Source organism: Glycine max, chromosome 6, assembly GCF_000004515.6.
Source record: "Glycine max cultivar Williams 82 chromosome 6, Glycine_max_v4.0, whole genome shotgun sequence".
Lineage (NCBI taxonomy): Eukaryota > Viridiplantae > Streptophyta > Magnoliopsida > Fabales > Fabaceae > Glycine > Glycine max.
The window spans coordinates 47,277,478-47,299,198 of record NC_038242.2 but is presented as its reverse complement, the minus strand read 5'-3'; the positions used below and the strand labels follow the sequence as shown (position 1 = coordinate 47,299,198).

At 31.0% G+C, this 21,721-nt stretch overlaps 2 protein-coding genes and 1 long non-coding RNA gene across 3 annotated transcripts; all 3 read left to right on the top strand.

Moving 5' to 3' along the window:
• The first annotated feature begins 825 nt into the window (after positions 1-825).
• On the top strand, positions 826-4,273 carry LOC100795544 (uncharacterized). The gene is made up of 4 exons (XR_001388820.3): positions 826-907; positions 2,239-2,377; positions 2,822-2,958; positions 3,838-4,273. It is a non-coding gene; the product is annotated as an uncharacterized lncRNA (long non-coding RNA).
• A 9,107-nt stretch (positions 4,274-13,380) lies between these two features.
• LOC100794314 (uncharacterized) lies at positions 13,381-15,895 on the top strand. Its single transcript, XM_003526209.5, has 3 exons — positions 13,381-14,314; positions 14,765-14,893; positions 15,591-15,895. The coding sequence occupies exons 1-3, from the start codon at positions 14,186-14,188 to the stop codon at positions 15,732-15,734; spliced, it is 402 nt and encodes a 133-aa protein (XP_003526257.1). The 5' UTR covers positions 13,381-14,185; the 3' UTR covers positions 15,735-15,895.
• A 1,687-nt stretch (positions 15,896-17,582) lies between these two features.
• On the top strand, positions 17,583-21,000 carry LOC100793794 (uncharacterized). Its single transcript, XM_003526208.5, has 4 exons — positions 17,583-17,673; positions 19,005-19,143; positions 19,588-19,725; positions 20,599-21,000. The coding sequence occupies exons 2-4, from the start codon at positions 19,015-19,017 to the stop codon at positions 20,782-20,784; spliced, it is 453 nt and encodes a 150-aa protein (XP_003526256.1). The 5' UTR covers positions 17,583-17,673; positions 19,005-19,014; the 3' UTR covers positions 20,785-21,000.
• Positions 21,001-21,721: the final 721 nt, after the last annotated feature.

Sequence of the window (21,721 nt, the reverse complement as noted above, 5' to 3'; positions counted from 1 at the left end):
CATATAATAAGTCATTTGTTTGGATGTAGGATTTTAAAAAATTTAAATTTACATCAATTTTTAAAAGAATTTTAATAGACTAAAATAGTAGGAATTGAAATTCCACCTAATTGGTAAGAATTTTAAATTCTCTCCTCTCACACGGTAGCCCTTTGTTCTCTCTCACACGTTTCACGTCGCCACCTCGAACCTTCATGTTGAACCCTAGTCGGGAATCGAATCAGAAGCCCAACCCAAAGCCTAAAGCACCTGAACCCTAGCCCGTATTTAAGCGAACCAAGAGCCATGCAGGGAGGTGTTGTTGCTCTGACGAAGACGATGAATATTTATGGTGGTGATGAAGAGACCCACAAAGTCGTTGATAACCACCTGATCTGAAACCATGGTGTTGGCTCCAACGATTTGCCACGAGGAAATATCAATCCTGGCTTGTGGTAGGTGTGGGCACAACGATGGTTGAAGGAGAGAAGATCGTCGAGAGAAGATCGTCATGGTGGCCATAAAGAAGGATGTGCTAAATGGATCATTTACTCTTTTATTATTAAATATCAACTTTGCGCGGAAGTTTGTTTACTTTTTTTATTATTAAATATTATCTAGCATGAAAATTATTTTAAATATTTAAAAAATGACTAATATTTATTTTTATTTAATATTAAAATTTTAAGTTTTAAATAAATATTTTAAAATAAAATTTTAAATTTCATTAAAATTGAAACAGGATAGTATAAAAAAACCCCGCGAAGTGTTTAAACCGTTCCGTTTGAAACAGGATAGTATAAAAGGAGGAAGAACGCGCAGAAGAGTTTCGAATTTCAATAGCGACGAAGGATAGAGTGAGAGAGAGAGTTTTCGAGAAGAATTTGCAACAGCCAACGCCTAAACCCCCATATACGTACGTTTTCAGGTGAGGTATTAGGATCATCTTCCATTTCTTTGTTCTTCTGCTTTCTTTTTTTATTTCTTTACGCTAAAATAAAAAAGAGTTTCATTTTATGCTTTTATGGTAGCAATTGCATGCAAGATTCATCTTCTGTAATATTCATGCATGAGAGACACATTATCTGTCTTTTAATGGCATCAGTGCTACGAATTTTGATGGTCTTTGACGCTTAATTGATTCTTTGTTTGCCCCTAATTTTGTTTTTGTGTTATGCTTTTATAATTTTTATGGAAAATACAAATTTTCAAACCTGATGTTTGTGATGTTTCCTTAAAAATAATTTCAAATGATTTTCCTTCGTATATGAGTCAGATGGTATTTCTGTTGAGAAATTCTTGTCCCTTTCCTATTTTCTTTTTAATTCTTTATCTAATCTCTTACTGAAATCTTGTTCTTGCAATCATCTTGGTGAAATCTTTTTTAATTACATACTGTGACTATCTTCTATATTATCAATTTTAACAATTAACTTGTTTCTTTTCCCCCCTCAAATAAAATAGTTTTTTTTCAATAAATTTCTTTTTAAGTGTATTTTTTTATTCATGATGACTATTCTTCATATTGTTTATTACATTTCCTTATCTGTTTTTCCTTGTTCTTGCAATCATACTTTCATTCTAATTCCAACTCTCAAATTTTTATTTACATATTGTCATTCTAATGCCAACTTCTCAAATTTTTGATGACTAGTCCTTGTTCTTGCGACATTTCAATGAGTATTTTTGATGACTAGTCCTTGTTCTCAAATTTTGGATGTTATCATGTTAATTGGAAGTGTAGGTTATTTGTATAGAAGATTCTTATTGATTTGACCGTGCCTGGCTCTATAGTGCTATTGATTTTCTGCGAGAAAATTCTTTATCCTTTGAATATAAATGCATAAAAGATTATGGGTTCATTTTTTTTAAAGAGATTATGGGTTCATTTGAGAATAACAAAACTATTTGCCATAATTTTAAGTCTTATCATATAAATATTTCTTGCTTATTCAGATCCTATTGTCTCTGTCATTGTATCTTTTCTTTGTCAAAGTTTAGTTTACACAGTTGAATATTGACTCTATATATCTGCAATTGCCTCAACTCACTGATTTACTTTGTTTAAAACTATGGTATGTGGCTTGATTCTACATTACATATTGTAAATCCTAGCTTTCAGGAATTTTGGTTTGCTTATTATAAAAAAGTCAACTAGATAAAATGCTATAGTAGGCAATCTTTTTAATAAGCAAATCAAACCAGATCATGCAGTTTTTTTACCCTCAAAACTAAGGGTGCAGACCTCATTGTTGACAGTGAGTAACACATGGATAACACAGAAGCTGAAGAGCAATTAGCTTCAGAGATGCTGCTGAATCAGAAACTCGAAGAATTGGATGAGGCTTATCAAACTAAGATTTCCCATGTCTATGACTATGCCAATTTTACTCTTCCGGTTAGTTCTGGTCCTTTTCTGCAATAAGTAATTTAGTGTTTGTTTTTACTATTGGATGCTAGTACTTAATTTTTCCTCAGAAGATTGGATGGTTTTTATGTCTTGATGATAGAAATGGAATAAGAATTGGGACCAGAAAGTTGTATTCTTTTGGTTAGCTGATTTTTGTCTCGCATTATTTCTTGGTTTCTGGTTTTAGTTCAAATTATTGTATGATTCTTCTGGTCTTATAAGTCATAAATGCAAATGACATGGATTTTATATTTCTAGGTATTAAAGGTTTTGACTATCTGTACCTTAAGTCCTGTATTTTCCTTTCCACCAGTTTGATTTATTATACGTTGATATTAGTTTTGCATAAAATGAGCATATTTGGTAATTTGTTTCCCTGATAAAGCAGACTTTCAATTCCATCTAGTTGATTGTTTGATTGAATGATTGCAGAAAGATTTTTTTAAATGTGGATATGAGTGCTTTGATGGAAGCAAAAGCAGGAAGAAGTAATCAATTGTGTCAATAATTGCGCTGATCGTCTTACTAAAGTGCAAAAAGCTTTGAATAATGAGATAAACATGTTTGAGGTAAGCTACTCCATAGTTCTGTTATCATATTCTCTCTTAGTTTTATTATCTGTTATTTCTTATTTAAATTTTGAAGAGTGTATAAAATTATTAAAAGTCTTATAAACTAAAGAAGCTTTGAACCTATATGCAAGGATGATTAATTGGGGACTGATTCTAGCTGGATTCATGGAAACATGATTGAGGTTTGGCTGACATCATACAATTTTATACTTTCTGGTTCCTGTATGCTTTGATGATTGGCCTTCTCTATTTCCTTTTCTTAGTGTGTTGGTTTTTCTAAATTGTATTTTGTGCATTCCAAATTGGTTCTTTGCAATTTTCTGATAGTTGCAATCCTTGGAAATTGTTTTATCTGTCTTGGGAGGAAGGAAGTTGTGGATTGTTGGCCAGTGAAAAACACAGGTTGTGAAGACCATGATATTGAACTTTGACTATTTGTAATACTGATTGTGCAGTTTGATTTGATGATACAAATCAATCATTGAATTGTTAGCTGGCCAAAAGTTTGGTGCTGATTTTTTACTTGAATGAGGTCTCTGTTAACTTGTTGCAAATTCAACTTGCTTTGGTTATCCGCTATGCTAGTGGATGATCCAAATTATTTGTACATTTTGGATGAATTTAGCATCTGACATCCACAGCATGTTCTATTTCCTGCAAGTATTTTGACATATAATTAAGCTTATCAAACTCGAGAGTTTATATAAACTCATGAAAATTCCGTAAACTCAACTCATAAATTCGACTAGTAAACTTGTAAGAATTTATTTTAATTTTTTTTAAGTTAAAAAATATTAAAATACCTATAAATAATAGAATAATTCGATGACCTTATACTTTCCTCTTTGGTCTAACATTGTTTTCAACATGGTGCAGCAGAAGATGGGTAAATCAGTTTTGGTGTGTCAACTAAAGCATGACGAAGCTAAGCTCCAACAGAAAGCTGGTGCTGGGCCTGATTTGGTTTCCTGTCTTGACCAGGCAATCCAGGAAAACATCAAGTTTCTGCCAGATATTAACAAGCTGAAAGCTGCCTTTGGAATTAGTGACGATAGCTCGTAGCTTATTTTTCCAGGGGGAAAAGACTACTATTGTTAATAGTTCTTTGCAGCTTTATTTTTTTTTTCCTTCCATACATTTTTAACCCCACACGCAAATCAAAGTGGGTGCAAACCAAACTTGCATTACAAACAGATAGTTATGGTGCTTTCTAAATATGCACACTTCCTATAGGCTGTAGTTGCATATGGTTAACATTCGAGTACAAGGCCTCCAATTTCCCAATATACACCAATCCATTTAAAGAAATGACCTTTCTCAACCACAACACAACATTTTGATATTGTTAGTTTAATATAATCTCATCTCGTTTACACAAAAATCTCAATTTTATATTTTCACAAAAAAAAGTATACCTAATTTTGATTAATCTATAAATCCTGATTTCTTAAATAATATGGTTACATATCAGCGTCATATCTTTCACCACATCATATTGTTTGTTGATCTCATACAAAACAAACTTGTAAAAGTAATGATGGAAAAGTTTGTCCTAATGCTTAATTATTCTTGATTGCTAAAATACACACTCAATTAAATGACACAATACAAAGAGATAATTAATGGTGTACAATTCACACCAAAAATATGAACCAAGGCTGAAAAGTAGGATAGTAATTAAGTTATGATAATTTAAACATGGATAATAGATTATCAAGTAATAATATAACAAATTAGATACTTGATATGCGATTAATCTTATATATATATATATATATATATATATATATACACACACAATAAACTCAACTTTGTAATGGAAGCCACAATCCTTAACTTTAGTAGTGCAGCTGCTTTATGATAAATAGCTTTTGTAACATTAAGAAATGGAGTCTGTAACTGTGCCTAAATTCAGTGTAACAGGTGGTTGATGTACTTTCATGATATACACCATATGTTCAAAGATTGATAGAATAATGGTGTAAGTTCCATTGGAACTTGTAGGCCTTGGAAGATGAATGGCAGCGGAATGGAGAAAGGAAGAGAGAGAGGAGACGCCACTTCAAGGAGAAGATGAGTCTAGAAGAAGCTCACCACCATAGGAGGTCATGGATAAGAGCTTGGAGGAAGAAGGAGATGAATGAAGGGAGAGGGAGAGAAGAGCACGAAATTTTGTGCTCCAAATGAGCTTTGAAATCTGAAGTTTAATATTCAAATGATCAAAGTTGAAAAAAATGCACACACATGACCTCTATTTATAGCCTAAGTGTCACACAAAATTGGAGGGAAATTCAAATTTCACTTGAATTTGAAATTGAATTTGTGGAGCCAAACTTTGGAGCCAAAATTTCACTAATTATGATTAGTGAATTTTAGTTATGGTTCAGCCCACTAATCCAAGATCAATTCCAAGATTCTCCACTAAGTGTGCTTAGGTGTCATGAGGCATGAAAAGCAAAGGACATGCACAAAGTGTGACTATATGATGTGGCAATGGGGTGTAGTAAGCAAATGCTCACCTCCCCCTCTAAAATTTAATTGGATTGGGCTTCTACCAATTCAATTAAATTTATTTCCAACCACACACATCAAATATCCACTTAGTGCATGTGAAATTACAATACTACCCCTAATACAAAAACTAGTCTAGGTGCCCTAAAATACAAGGGCTGGAAAATCCTATATTTCTAGGGTACCCTACCTACAATATGGAGTCCTAAATACAAGACCCAAAATTAATGAAACCCTAATCTAATATGTACAAAGATAAGTGGACTTATACTTAGCCCATAGGCCCAAAATCTACCCTAAGACTCATGAGAACCCTAGGGCCTTCTCTTGCATCTCTGACCCAATCTACTTGGAGTCTTCTATCCAATGCCCTTGCGGGATAGGATTGCATCAAATAATGCATCGTATTCACCTGCAGGGTTAGTCACTTGATCAGCCTTTCATTTCACCAAGAAATTTCTATAGAAGCAGGCATCTACTGCGAGCTTTAATGGCAGAAAATGTGCCATTTACTCATCCAAAAGTTTTAAGAAAATTAGGATTCATGTTCAAGCAACCATCTCCACAGTGGAACTGACCCTCCTGTAATTCATCCACTCAGAAAAAAGTCAAAATTTAATATGCATTTGAAAATGCTTATCGATAGCTTATTATGACACAAACACTTTTGTAAGTGTTTGAGAGAACCTATAAAATTAGCTTTTGTGTCCATAAGCTATTTTCAACTTATTTCAATTAACTTGCTGGGAAAACTAAAAAAAAAAAAAAATAGCTCACCGTTTATATGAAAAGAAGTTAACCCTATATCCTCTTCAATTATTAAAAGAAAAAACCTTATACAATAGTGCTTATCCAATTCATCCGATACACCATCCAAAAAGAAAAAGAGAGAGAGCTTAGAAGAACCAAAATAAGACAGCTCTTTCATGACAATGACTAAAGGTATAATTTGATTTTTATTTTTCTGTATTTGGTTAATGACCTATGTCTCTTTTGTAATTTGTAATATCCCAGGTTAAAAATTTTAGTCTAACATCAAAGGCATCATGCCCTTACTTGTGTAATTAAAGACTAACCATCAACCTGTACAAACATGACTTTTACCTTAAGAAGTCTTGATCGAACTACAGAATATTTTTGTTTTCCTTGTTCCCTGTAGTTTTAATTTATTGTAAACGTGATTATGTTTAATTATTGCCTTTATAACATAAATAAATGTGGTGTCGCTGATTTTGGAATTTCTAACCTGTGGAATGTCATTTTTCTATGGTTATAATAATAAGACTTGAGCGTCTCAACAGATTAAACCGTATATCCTGCCTATGAGAGTATTAGTAACAATCACAATTATAAATGTAATCTCATGTCCTCGAGGAAAAAAAAAAAGAGGTTGATTGTTCTGTAATTTATATGTGACATGAAATTAGATCATCTATATACACATGTTATTACATTAGGTCCTTAATGTATTTCTACGGTTTGTTTTGTTTAATTACTAAATATGTGTTATTCTTTTGATTCAACAAACGGGTATATTGTTGAATTGTATTCAATTCATTGTCAAATTTGAAATTTTATAAAAGGAAGCAATTAATTGGCTTTTATATGATAAATAATACTAGTTCTTAGAAGTTTAATAACAAGAATAACAGATAAAAAAACAAAAGAAATATATAGCTAGAACCAATTAATTTTTTTATTATCCAATCATGGATTAACATGTATGGTGATGGTTTTTGAATAATTATTTTAAAAGTGATATTTGAAACTGATTAATTAATAACGTAAATAAATTTTAGACTGAAAATATATTAAAGTTAAATCCTAAATGTAAAATAAGGAAAATAAATATTCTCAAGACATGTAAGTATGCGATTCAAACTAAATTCTTGACTATAGATTTAAATGTGAATTAAAAATGAGCTGGATATAGTATGTGGTTAAAAATAAATTAGTATTTTTTTATATAATTTAAATTTATAATACATAAATATTTTTGAATTATAAATCATATTATAATTAAAATTTGTAATAAATAAATATTTTAAAACAAGTTATTTATATTTTGGAATTACAATAGAAAATTATTCTCAATTTATTTTAAAAAATTATTAAAATTTAATTTAAAAATAAAGACTAAAACTGTAAATTGAAAGATAGAAGAGTATGTTTGGTTGCTTCCAAAAGTCATTTTCTTACCAACGTTTCACTCTAAACAGAGAATCAAACATAAGCAATTTGGGAGTTCCTTGTAAAAACTCATTTTCCATCGGAAGGATATCCAATAGCAACAAGTACTTTTAAATATTAGTTTATCTAAATCAATTTCATTTTTTCAACATATTTTTGAATAAAAAATATTTAAACATAAATCATATTACAGTAAATTATTTCTTTGTTTTTGTTAGTGAGCATCTTTTGAGGTATATATCTCTTTGTAACACTTCTGCTCGTTACAAGTGTGAAATTACTTCATAAAATTTGTGTTTGGTAACATCTCAATCCTTAACAATTATGATTATTGTTTTATATTAAATTTATGTGCATTATGAGTGAACTTTAGATTCTTATTTGAGATTGAATACAAGGATTAATATGGATAATTTGGATTAATCAGTGTATTCAATCTTGAATTGTTCGTTTGGATAGTTTAGGAATAATCATTTTTTATACTTGATTCTTTTGTGAAGGTTAAAGTCTCCTTTTTTAAATTTGATGAAATTTTGGTAAAGTGCAATTCATATTGTTCTCCAGGTGCATATTTGTTTGTGGTGAAATTGATGTCATTACTTTCATTTCGTGTATTTGACGACCAATGCGAAATACTGTCAAAATTTTGTCAGATTTAACTGAAGAGACTTAACCTTGATGGAAGAATCAAGTATAAGAAAATGTCTTCCTAAATGAGATAAGACCACACCTTTTATGAAATAAGATCTTCATGCATATCGGATACCTTGTGAGTATGACAGAAAATGAAACATGGATTGAAGTTGGATGAAAGCATCATGCATCAATGACGACTATGAGAATGAGGTTGAACAATTCTTCGAATTTGGTGAACGAAATGCACTAGTTATGAGTGGAAAATATTTCTATTCATGTGTTAAATGTAGGAATGGGAGACAACATGTAGGGAACGAAATAAGGTCGCATCTCATATGTGAGAGGATCATTCCGAATTGTACAAAATGGGTATGAGATGGTGAATCGTCATACATTCTAATAGTGTCCCGCACTGAGTATGTTGATGTAAACATCAGAAAACATATAGAGGACGTGATACGTGACCATGGACAATAGTCATTTTGACAAGCACATGCACCTTTGTGTCATAAATTACAAAAAATTATTCGAATAAGCCTTTGTATCTCCAAGGTACACAAGCTTCAGGTGGTTGTTAGCGGTGTTAGATTTGGTCAATTTGAAGGCAAGATATGGGTGAAGTTGTAAATATGACAGGAATAAAAAAAAGCAAAGAAGACTTTGAACATGTAACTTGACACTTATGATCAGCTCAATACAAATTACAATTGCATGATAAAAAATTATTCAAGGACATAATCATAGTTTGAATTGAATCATCATTCAAGACCGAACAAGGTGCTTGATATCCATTGGGTAAGTGAGGGCTGAATTAGAACCATTATATGAATTTATTACAATGATTTGGTTGGCAGCTTTTGTGGGATGGAATTGATCCCAAAACACATAAGTGGTTCGATTCTGGCATAGCGTTTGATTAGGAATACATAACCCATTTGTCCCCAATGATGGGCAGCAAGAAGCATTTGCAACAGTGAAACCTGAACCACATGAAACCATGGTTACTTGTATAATATTCTTGCATCCAAATCAAATTGTAAGACATTCAATTATTTTAATCTATAAAAAAATACTCGTATATATACCAAGGGAACTGTCAAGGCTTCTGGATGTGCTGTTTATAAAGATGAATTTGGAATCAGGAGAGAACTTGTTGTTGAATTGGTCCACTTCAAATTTAAGCTTTGCTTTGAACATCAACGTAGCTAAATAGGAACAAATAAAAATTGTTGTTCATTCTTGGTATTGACTTCTCAACATGACGAATGGAGAAAAATTCAAAAAAAGAAAAAGAAAAAATGGCCACATGTACTTTTGGGAATTCATGTTAACTGGCACAAGTCCTTTAGACCTTTTGTTTTTATTTGTAACAAACTTGCCAAATTCGTCATCTTAATTAGAAACCATGTTAATTTTTTTGATTGACAAGAAGAAAAAAAATATTGTCAAACTCTTCAGCCTTCAATATTGCTTCATTTTCACTTCATATTGCAAAATAAAAAAAGCAAAAAAATCTTTCAACTTGGACACAAAACTTTGTTGCCTATCCTATATATACACGCATGCAACTTTCATCTTTTGCACTTACCACACTACTCATTAATTACTTCTCGGATCATAATTAATAATCCAACTTATTTTGTCTCATTATTATAGCTTCTCTAGATGGAAGCTAAAACTAAGTCATGGGTAGTTCTACCTTTTCTTCTATTGGTTGAAATTTTCATGCAACAATGTGTACATGGAGAATCAAAAGTGCCCTACCTTTTTGTCGTTGGGGACTCTCTGTCCAACAATGGAAATAACAACAAGCTTCCAACAACTACAAAGTCTAATTACAAATCATATGGCATCGACTTCCCAACAAGCCCAATAGAAAGATTTACTAATGGACAAACGTCTATTGACCTAATTGGTAACAATTTATTTTGGTCTGCAAAATATATTGTATTAAAACTAGACTATTGTATTCTTTACGTTACTATTACATCTTGCATATGTGGTAACAATTTGTTTGGTCTGCAAAATATATTTTGTATTAAAATTAGACTATTGTATTTGGTTCTTTAACTATTACATTTTGCATACGTGGTGACAATTCCTTTTGGTTTGTAAAATATATTTTGTATAAAAATAATACTATTGTATTGTGTACTTTCACTATTACATCTTGCATATGTGGCAATAGTTTCTTTTGGTTTACAAAATATATTTTGTATCAAAATTAGACTATTGTATTTTGTACTTTCACTATTATATCTTGCATATGTCGTAATAATTTCTTTTGGTCTACAAAATACCTTTTGTATCAAAATTAGACTATTGTATTGTGTACTTTTACTATTACATCTTGCATATGTGATAACAATTTCTTTTGGTCTGCAAAATATATTTTGTATTAAAATTAGACTATTGTATTTTGCGCTTTTACTATTACATCTTGTATATCACATATATTACACTGCCAAAAGTTTATTTCAAAATGCTTTGGATGGTCCAAGATACAACACTGGAAGTGCCAGAGGTACCTACTACAACTACAGTTTTAACAGGTCCATATAGGTCCATCCACAAATTAATCGTAGATTTAAGGCTCCCCCATGATGTAAATATTGAACTAGTTAATGCTTATTTATGACAACCTTGGTTATAAATATAACTAGCCCATAACCCACTAAAAACCATTAAATGTTTCATTTAAGAACTATTGGTCCATGATGTTATCTTTGGAAGCATAATTCACCCTTTATCTCAAGATTATGATTTTATACATTTTTAATATAAATATTTGTATACTATCAACTAATCATAAATCATACTAGATGATAAACATTTGCTTCACTATGTTCACTTCTTCATGGATCCAAGTTCCAAAGTCCAACTTGTGAAAAATTTGAGTCTTTATTGGAACAAGGAGTGATTGACAAAAAGGGATTCGACATGTGAATTTGGAGCTATAAAGGGGGAGTAAAGAATGAGAGGGGAAGTCTAAGAGTTAGGATGAAAGGGTGGAGAGAGAAATCAAATTTTAAAAATAACAAAAAATATTCTAAAACAATTTTTACAAAACCTTCTTAGAATGATAGTTTTCTAAGACGGTTTTTTAAAACCGTCTTGAAACTTTTGCATTTATTTACGAGATTCCCACTGTGTTCTTTTTAAGTCGATTATTGATCGACCAATGTAAAATGAATGTTGTAAAAAACCGAAGAGTTGGATCGGCCACAGAAAGCAACCACGAATCACTATGCATAGCAACCAAAGAAATCCAATCCCTGCGACTCACATCATCCCTAGCAAAATTGATTCCAAGAGTTGGCTCAGGGAGCTCTGGTGGAACTTCCTCTGATGGCAAAGTTACTTCCTATGCCTTATTCGGATGTCCATAGAGGCACAAATTCTCCTTTCCTTAAAGAAACACACATAAGTCTTCAAATTTAATGGAAGGACACAACATAATATGTTCAATCATTACAAAGTCGAGACAAATAAATAATCTCTATTACTCTATTCGGTCTTAAATATAAACAACTTTTTTTTCATATATAAACAAATCTCAATTATTTATGTTTTATTTAATGAGATCATCTCCAAGAGTATCCTTCATTTAATAAGGTTCAATTTTTATTTTTTTAATGCTTAACATCAAGTTACAATGAAATATAATTTAAGAAAAAAATTGTTTTCTATTAAAAATAACAATGAAATTAACTTATTTTTTTTTATAAATGTAAAGCATGTCATTTTTTTTTTAATTTATAACTGATAGCAGAGGAAGTAAAGTGAAATTAAAACCTAGCAAAGTGAGCATAGATGTGACCCTTTAGTATCCGAAACAGATAACATAGAGCAAACTCAATGATATTATTTGACATTTCCAGGATAACTAAATTGCACAAGAACCATGCATGAACTCTCTTTTCTTTTTTTGTTCCTCATCACTACACATCCATTTTGTTTTTCTCATTTTTTTGTTCCATATAAACTCTACCTTATTAAGTTCAGCAAGCATTCACACACACCCCAGAGAAAAAAAATTACAAATGTGCAAAACAAAATGAATTCCAACAAAAAAAAACAAATAAAAGTCCATTTTTTTTTTACATTTAACAGAAATCAAACTAAAAATTAACCAAAAAATAGATTAAAAAAAAACCTTCACCTGGATCACAGAGCCCGTATAGTTTATCAACATCTGAGAAAAAAAAAAAAGAATGCAGGAAAAATGAAAGCAAGGGTGAAAAGCAAGAGAGAGAGAAGAATAGTACGTACCATGAGTGAGTGCACGAATAATAGCGATTCTTCGGGCGCTATAGTCCTTGAAGATCTCTTCTACACTGCGAGGTTTGGAAGCCATGCAACCAAATGGTACGGATCAAAGTGTAGAGAAAGAAGGGAAACATCTATAGCTATCTATTTATATTTATATATATAGGAAACGAGACTTGACCAAATATTAGTTGTGGATCCTAACTTCTACTTTACAATAATTGTTGATTCACAGTATTTAAATTTAACGGATCTAACTAATGAATTATTAAATTTCTCAATTAATGTTATTTATTATAAATCCTTAATAATTAATTATTAATCTTGATAATTTTAATAATAAGAAGTAATATTAAATATTGCATTACTACTTATGCTAATTTTGTTAAATTAATTAATTTAAAATATATTTCAAGAAATAATAATCAAAATTAATGATTTTATAAATATGAAGTTAAATTTAAAATAATTTATAATATATTATTTTAATTAAAATTAAGGATAGAAATGAATGAACAAATTATTATGTATTGACATTAGTTTACTTTTTAATAGAAAAAGATATAAATTTTTTATAAAATACACATGAAAAAAGTTATAAAATACTTAAGTTTCTATAAATTATAACTACTTCGTATAATATTTTCAAAGTATTTTTTTCTTTTATCTTTTATAACTTTTTTCCTTCATTTAAAAAAAAATTGTCTTGTAGGATAATACCTATTTTTTATGGGGTAAATTATTTTTTTATTAAAGATGATTAAGTAAAAAGAATTTATTGTGGGTACAATTGACACGTATTCATGATTGCATCCTCCATTGTTTTTAATATTTTATTTCAATGTAAATCTAAATATCTATGTAAAATAGACTTGAACTAAGGTGAGGCATTGATAAAAACATAAATTTTATAGTTGTTTTAAATTATATCTAATCAAATTTAATGACTTAATTAATTATATTTATCGAATTTAATATGATTCCTTAAAATAAATTTAAAGTAAGAATGAAAAAAAATTAACCCCAAAGGATTGGTTAAGAGCAAGATAGTAAGTGTTTTTTAAGCCTCAAGGCTTTTGGACCTGAGGGCCATCTATTCCTCCTAATTTTTGTAATAATAAAAAATGAATAAAAAAATTAAAGGACTAAAAGTAAGAAAGAAAAAACAGTCAAAGAAACTATAAAAACAGACTTAAAAAATTCAGGGATTAAAAAAAAATTAAAAGTTCATAAACTAAAAAGATAATTTATTCATTTTTATCGGGATAAATATTCTTTTTTACCTGACAAAAACACTCTAATTAACACAAAAACATCTCACTCAAATCAAAATAACTACACAAGTTATATGAATAAAATTACTGTATAGATTTTGGTGCAAAATAACATTTCTATATTTGGAGAAATAATATATTTTCTTGAAAAATAATAATAATAATAGTAATAATAGGTTTCTTTAACGAGTTCTAAGTTTTAAAAAAATGCCGAAGCAGAGTTTCAATTCAATTCAATAGCGATATCTTAGGAAACCCTTTTAAGCAGCAAATATAACCGGATCTAGTAGTTTGTTATCACCAAAACTAAGGGTGCAGATCTCATTGTTGACAGTCAGTATCAGATGGATCACTTTGCAGCACATGAAGAGCAACTTGCTTCACAGAGAATGAGGCAGAAACTTGAAGAAGTAAATGTGGCTGCTCAAACTAATTTTGTCCCTGTCCAAAGCCATTTACATTATATAGTCCAGGTTTTTTCCAGTCCTTTTCTGTAACAAGTAATTTAGTGTTTGCTTATACTATTGTTTCCAGTACTTAATGTTTCCTTAGAAGATTGGATGGTATCATGCCTTGATGACAGAAGTTGTATAAGAATTGAGCCCAGAAAGTTGTATCCCCTTTGGCCAGCTGATTTTTGTCTCACATTGTTTCTTCATTTCTGGTTTTAGTTCAATTATTTTACCATTCGTCTGGTCTTATAAGTCATAAATGCAAATTATTACATGACATAGATTTTATATTTTTAGGTATTAAAGGTTTTGACTTTCAGTACCTTAAGTCCTGTATTTTCCTTTCCACCACATTGATTTATTATATACCCATATTAGTTTTGCATACAATTGGTATATGTGGTAATGTGCTTGTTTGATAAAGCAGACATCCAATTCCATGTAGTTGATTGTTAGATTGGATAATTGCAGAAAACATATTTTAAGTGTGCATATGAGTGCTTTGATAGAAGCAAAAGCCAGGAAGAAATAAGCAGTTGTGTCGAAAAGTGCAGTGTTCTTTCTAATCTGCAACATACATTGGAGATGGCACAGTTTCAGGTAACCCATAGTTCTGTCATCATGTTTTCAGTTTCATCATCTGTTCTTTCTAATTTAAATTTTTAAGTGTGTATAAAATTATTAAGGTGAGTCTTATGAAATATGAGGAACATAATAATTTCATTTTATGCAACCAAAAGGCTTCAAGAAGGTTGGGTGGGGGGGGAGCACCCCTGTCTATATTATAGAAAAACCAAGACTCTTACAGTTGTCAATGCCCCCCTCATCATTTGTTTTAATATCTGCCAGAGTCATTTACTCTTATTTATTTATTGAATGATGACTCTGTCCTTGTCTGCATTTGAAATTTCTACATTGCATGAAAGCTGATAGCAAGTCATGGATAACTAGGTGCAAATTCAAGCTGCTTAGATTATCTGCTCTGCTAGTTGATGGCCCAAATTATTTGTATATTCTGTATGAATTTAGTATCTGACATCCACAGCATGTTCTATTTCCTGGAAGCATTGACATTTAGTACCTCCCTCTTTGGTCTGACACATTGTTGTTGAATGGTGGCGCCATAGCTGCCATGACTGAATGGCATGGCAGATTTTTTGCCTACCACCGTAGGTAATTTGTGAAGGGAGGTCCACTATGGTGGTGCCATAGGCTGCCATGGTGATGGCGGAATTTTGGCCTTCCGCCATCCATCATTGATAATGTTGACTCTGACCGTATTTTCAACTTGGTGCAGGAGAGGTTGAATAGATCTCTGAGGGTGTGTCAAGATAAGTACAAGGCGGCTAGGCTACAGAATAAAAATGATGCTATGAAAGATTTGGTTTCCTGTGCTGAGCGGTCAATCCAGAAAGCATCAAGAGGCTTACTTTGGAATTAGTGACAATGGCTCCCAGTAGCACGTTTTTCTAGTGGGAAAAGACTATCATTGTTGTTATTGGTTCATTGTAGCTTTTTTCTTCTTCCTTACATTTAATTTAACCCACAAGAAAATACTTGCATTACAAACAGATCATTGATAATAAGGGTGTTTTCTCAACACTTGAGAGTTTTAGTCCACGATGGATGTTGTAATTTGCAAGAAAGTTTAGCCGCACAATTCCAATCTTGACTATAGTTGCATATGGTTAACATTCGAATACAGGGGACATCAAATGAAAGATATGTATAAACCTAGAATGCTTTAAAAGAAACAAACATACATTTTTTTTAAAGACAGGGTAAAAGACACAAGTCTGTTCTACGTGAAAGCATTGATTTATTTGGTTATTTCGTATGGATTGATTATTTATGAAAATTTGATGAATGTGTTCCATCCTCAAATCTGAAGGTGGTTAGAGAGGAGAGGATGTTTATAAGGCTTGTGGTCTTGATTCTTAAGTGACGTGAGATTTTGTGACTATCAAGATAATGTATATTTCTAAATTTATATAGTTTATCCTTATTGTTTTATTATTTTTTTATTATATATAATGGTTGTATTGAAGTTTTAATCTGTGACACTATTATCCATATCTTTTGTTTCATGAAGGACAAATATCGTGAAAAAAGAAATAGGTGAATAAAAGGTGAATGTGTTTAGTAGAAGAAAAATGAGAGTCGAGAAAAATTTAAAGGAAGCATTTACTTATTCTTTTTCCTATTTTTATTAATCCTATTTTTATTAATGTTTATTTAAACCGATCATATATATTTTTGCTTTTTTCTCACTTATTTTTAATTATTTTTCTTATTTTCATTCATCATATTTGTCACTTATTTTTTTCTCCCACCAAACGGATCATCAAAAATTTGTTTCATTTCACTTGAAATAATGTTGTTACTTGATAATAAATACTAAAATGATAAATATTAATAAAAAAGTACATAGAGTAGAAGTGTTAAAATTTTAATTTAGTGAATTTGAAATATTCATATAATAAGTCATTTGTTTGGATGTAGGATTTTAAAAAATTTAAATTTACATCAATTTTTAAAAGAATTTTAATAGACTAAAATAGTAGGAATTGAAATTCCACCTAATTGGTAAGAATTTTAAATTCTCTCCTCTCACACGGTAGCCCTTTGTTCTCTCTCACACGTTTCACGTCGCCACCTCGAACCTTCATGTTGAACCCTAGTCGGGAATCGAATCAGAAGCCCAACCCAAAGCCTAAAGCACCTGAACCCTAGCCCGTATTTAAGCGAACCAAGAGCCATGCAGGGAGGTGTTGTTGCTCCGACGAAGACGATGAATATTTATGGTGGTGATGAAGAGACCCACAAAGTCGTTGATAACCACCTGATCTGAAACCATGGTGTTGGCTCCAACGATTTGCCACGAGGAAATATCAATCCTGGCTTGTGGTAGGTGTGGGCACAACGATGGTTGAAGGAGAGAAGATCGTCGAGAGAAGATCGTCATGGTGGCCATAAAGAAGGATGTGCTAAATGGATCATTTACTCTTTTATTATTAAATATCAACTTTGCGCGGAAGTTTGTTTACTTTTTTTATTATTAAATATTATCTAGCATGAAAATTATTTTAAATATTTAAAAAATGACTAATATTTATTTTTATTTAATATTAAAATTTTAAGTTTTAAATAAATATTTTAAAATAAAATTTTAAATTTCATTAAAATTGAAACAGGATAGTATAAAAAAACCCCGCGAAGTGTTTAAACCGTTCCGTTTGAAACAGGATAGTATAAAAGGAGGAAGAACGCGCAGAAGAGTTTCGAATTTCAATAGCGACGAAGGATAGAGTGAGAGAGAGAGTTTTCGAGAAGAATTTGCAACAGCCAACGCCTAAACCCCCATATACGTACGTTTTCAGGTGAGGGATTAGGATCATCTTCCATTTCTTTGTTCTTCTGCTTTCTTTTTTTATTTCTTTACGCTAAAATAAAAAAGAGTTTCATTTTATGCTTTTATGGTAGCAATTGCATGCAAGATTCATCTTCTGTAATATTCATGCATGAGAGACACATTATCTGTCTTTTAATGGCATCAGTGCTACGAATTTTGATGGTCTTTGACGCTTAATTGATTCTTTGTTTGCCCCTAATTTTGTTTTTGTGTTATGCTTTTATAATTTTTATGGAAAATACAAATTTTCAAACCTGATGTTTGTGATGTTTCCTTAAAAATAATTTCAAATGATTTTCCTTCGTATATGAGTCAGATGGTATTTCTGTTGAGAAATTCTTGTCCCTTTCCTGTTTTCTTTTTAATTCTTTATCTAATCTCTTACTGAAATCTTGTTCTTGCAATCATCTTGGTGAAATCTTTTTTAATTACATACTGTGACTATCTTCTATATTATCAATTTTAACAATTAACTTGTTTCTTTTCCCCCCTCAAATAAAATAGTTTTTTTTCAATAAATTTCTTTTTAAGTGTATTTTTTTATTCATGATGACTATTCTTCATATTGTTTATTACATTTCCTTATCTGTTTTTCCTTGTTCTTGCAATCATACTTTCATTCTAATTCCAACTCTCAAATTTTTATTTACATATTGTCATTCTAATGCCAACTTCTCAAATTTTTGATGACTAGTCCTTGTTCTTGCGACATTTCAATGAGTATTTTTGATGACTAGTCCTTGTTCTCAAATTTTGGATGTTATCATGTTAATTGGAAGTGTAGGTTATTTGTATAGAAGATTCTTATTGATTTGACCGTGCCTGGCTCTATAGTGCTATTGATTTTCTGCGAGAAAATTCTTTATCCTTTGAATATAAATGCATAAAAGATTATGGGTTCATTTTTTTTAAAGAGATTATGGGTTCATTTGAGAATAACAAAACTATTTGCCATAATTTTAAGTCTTATCATATAAATATTTCTTGCTTATTCAGATCCTATTGTCTCTGTCATTGTATCTTTTCTTTGTCAAAGTTTAGTTTACACAGTTGAATATTGACTCTATATATCTGCAATTGCCTCAACTCACTGATTTACTTTGTTTAAAACTATGGTATGTGGCTTGATTCTACATTACATATTGTAAATCCTAGCTTTCAGGAATTTTGGTTTGCTTATTATAAAAAAGTCAACTAGATAAAATGCTATAGTAGGCAATCTTTTTAATAAGCAAATCAAACCAGATCATGCAGTTTTTTTACCCTCAAAACTAAGGGTGCAGACCTCATTGTTGACAGTGAGTAACACATGGATAACACAGAAGCTGAAGAGCAATTAGCTTCAGAGATGCTGCTGAATCAGAAACTCGAAGAATTGGATGAGGCTTATCAAACTAAGATTTCCCATGTCTATGACTATGCCAATTTTACTCTTCCGGTTAGTTCTGGTCCTTTTCTGCAATAAGTAATTTAGTGTTTGTTTTTACTATTGGATGCTAGTACTTAATTTTTCCTCAGAAGATTGGATGGTTTTTATGTCTTGATGATAGAAATGGAATAAGAATTGGGACCAGAAAGTTGTATTCTTTTGGTTAGCTGATTTTTGTCTCGCATTATTTCTTGGTTTCTGGTTTTAGTTCAAATTATTGTATGATTCTTCTGGTCTTATAAGTCATAAATGCAAATGACATGGATTTTATATTTCTAGGTATTAAAGGTTTTGACTATCTGTACCTTAAGTCCTGTATTTTCCTTTCCACCAGTTTGATTTATTATACGTTGATATTAGTTTTGCATAAAATGAGCATATTTGGTAATTTGTTTCCCTGATAAAGCAGACTTTCAATTCCATCTAGTTGATTGTTTGATTGAATGATTGCAGAAAGATTTTTTTAAATGTGGATATGAGTGCTTTGATGGAAGCAAAAGGCAGGAAGAAGTAATCAATTGTGTCAATAATTGCGCTGATCGTCTTACTAAAGTGCAAAAAGCTTTGAATAATGAGATAAACATGTTTGAGGTAAGCTACTCCATAGTTCTGTTATCATATTCTCTCTTAGTTTTATTATCTGTTATTTCTTATTTAAATTTTGAAGAGTGTATAAAATTATTAAAAGTCTTATAAACTAAAGAAGCTTTGAACCTATATGCAAGGATGATTAATTGGGGACTGATTCTAGCTGGATTCATGGAAACATGATTGAGGTTTGGCTGACATCATACAATTTTATACTTTCTGGTTCCTGTATGCTTTGATCATTGGCCTTCTCTATTTCCTTTTCTTAGTGTGTTGGTTTTTCTAAATTGTATTTTGTGCATTCCAAATTGGTTCTTTGCAATCCTTGGAAATTGTTTTATCTGTCTTGGGAGGAAGGAAGTTGTGGATTGTTGGCCAGTGAAAAACACAGGTTGTGAAGACCATGATTATTGAACTTTGGCTATTTGTAATACTGATTGTGCAGTTTGATTTGATGATACAAATTAATCATTGAATTGTTAGCTGGCCAAAAGTTTGGTGCTGATTTTTTTCTTGAATGAGGTCTCTGTTAACTTGTTGCAAATTCAACTTGCTTTGGTTATCCGCTATGCTAGTGGATGATCCAAATTATTTGTAAATTTTGGATGAATTTAGCATCTGACATCCACAGCATGTTCTATTTCCTGCAAGTATTTTGACATATAATTAAGCTTATCAAACTCGAGAGTTTGTATAAACTTATATAAACTCATGCAAATTCCGTAAACTCAACTCATAAATTCGACTGGTAAACTTGTAAGAATTTATTTTTATTTTTTTTAAGTTAAAAAATATTAAAATACCTATAAATAATATAATAATTCGATGACCTTATACTTTCCTCTTTGGTCTAACATTGTTTTCAACATGGTGCAGGAGAAGATGGGTAAATCAGTGATGGTGTGTCAACTAAAGCATGACGAAGCTAAGCTCCAACAGAAAGCTGGTGCTGGGCCTGATTTGGTTTCCTGTCTTGACCAGGCAATCCAGGAAAACATCAAGTTTCTGCCAGATATTAACAAGCTGAAAGCTGCCTTTGGAATTAGTGACGATAGCTCGTAGCTTATTTTTCCAGGGGGAAAAGACTACTATTGTTAATAGTTCTTTGCAGCTTTATTTTTTTTTTTTCCTTCCATACATTTTTAACCCCACACGCAAATCAAAGTGGGTGCAAACCAAACTTGCATTACAAACAGATAGTTATGGTGCTTTCTAAATATGCACACTTCCTATAGGCTGTAGTTGCATATGGTTAACATTCGAGTACAAGGCCTCCAATTTCCCAATATACACCAATCCATTTAAAGAAATGACCTTTCTCAACCACAACACAGCATTTTGATATTGTTAGTTTAATATAATCTCATCTCATTTACGCAAAAATCTCAATTTTATATTTTAACAAAAAAAAGTATACCTAATTTTGATTAATCTATAAATCCTGATTTCTTAAATAATATGGTTACATATCAGCGTCATATCTTTCACCACATCATATTGTTTGTTGATCTCATACAAAACAAACTTGTTGTAAAAGTAATGATGGAAAAGTTTGTCCTAATGCTTAATTATTCTTGATTGCTAAAATACACACTCAATTAAATGACACAATACAAAGAGATAATTAATGGTGTACAATTCACACCAAAAATATGAACCAAGGCTGAAAAGTAGGATAGTAATTAAGTTATGATAATTTAAACATGGATAATAGATTATCAAGTAATAATATATCAAATTAGATACTTGATATGCGATTAATCTTGTATACCTGTATATATATATATATGTACATACACAATAAACTCAACTTTATAATGGAAGCCACAATCCTTAACTTTAGTAGTGCAGCTGCTTTATGATAAATAGCTTTTGTAACATTAAGAAATGGAGTCTGTAACTGTGCCTAAATTCAGTGTAACAGGTTGATGTACTTTCATGATATACACCATATGTTCAAAGATTGATAGAATAATGCATCGTATTCACCTGCAGGCTT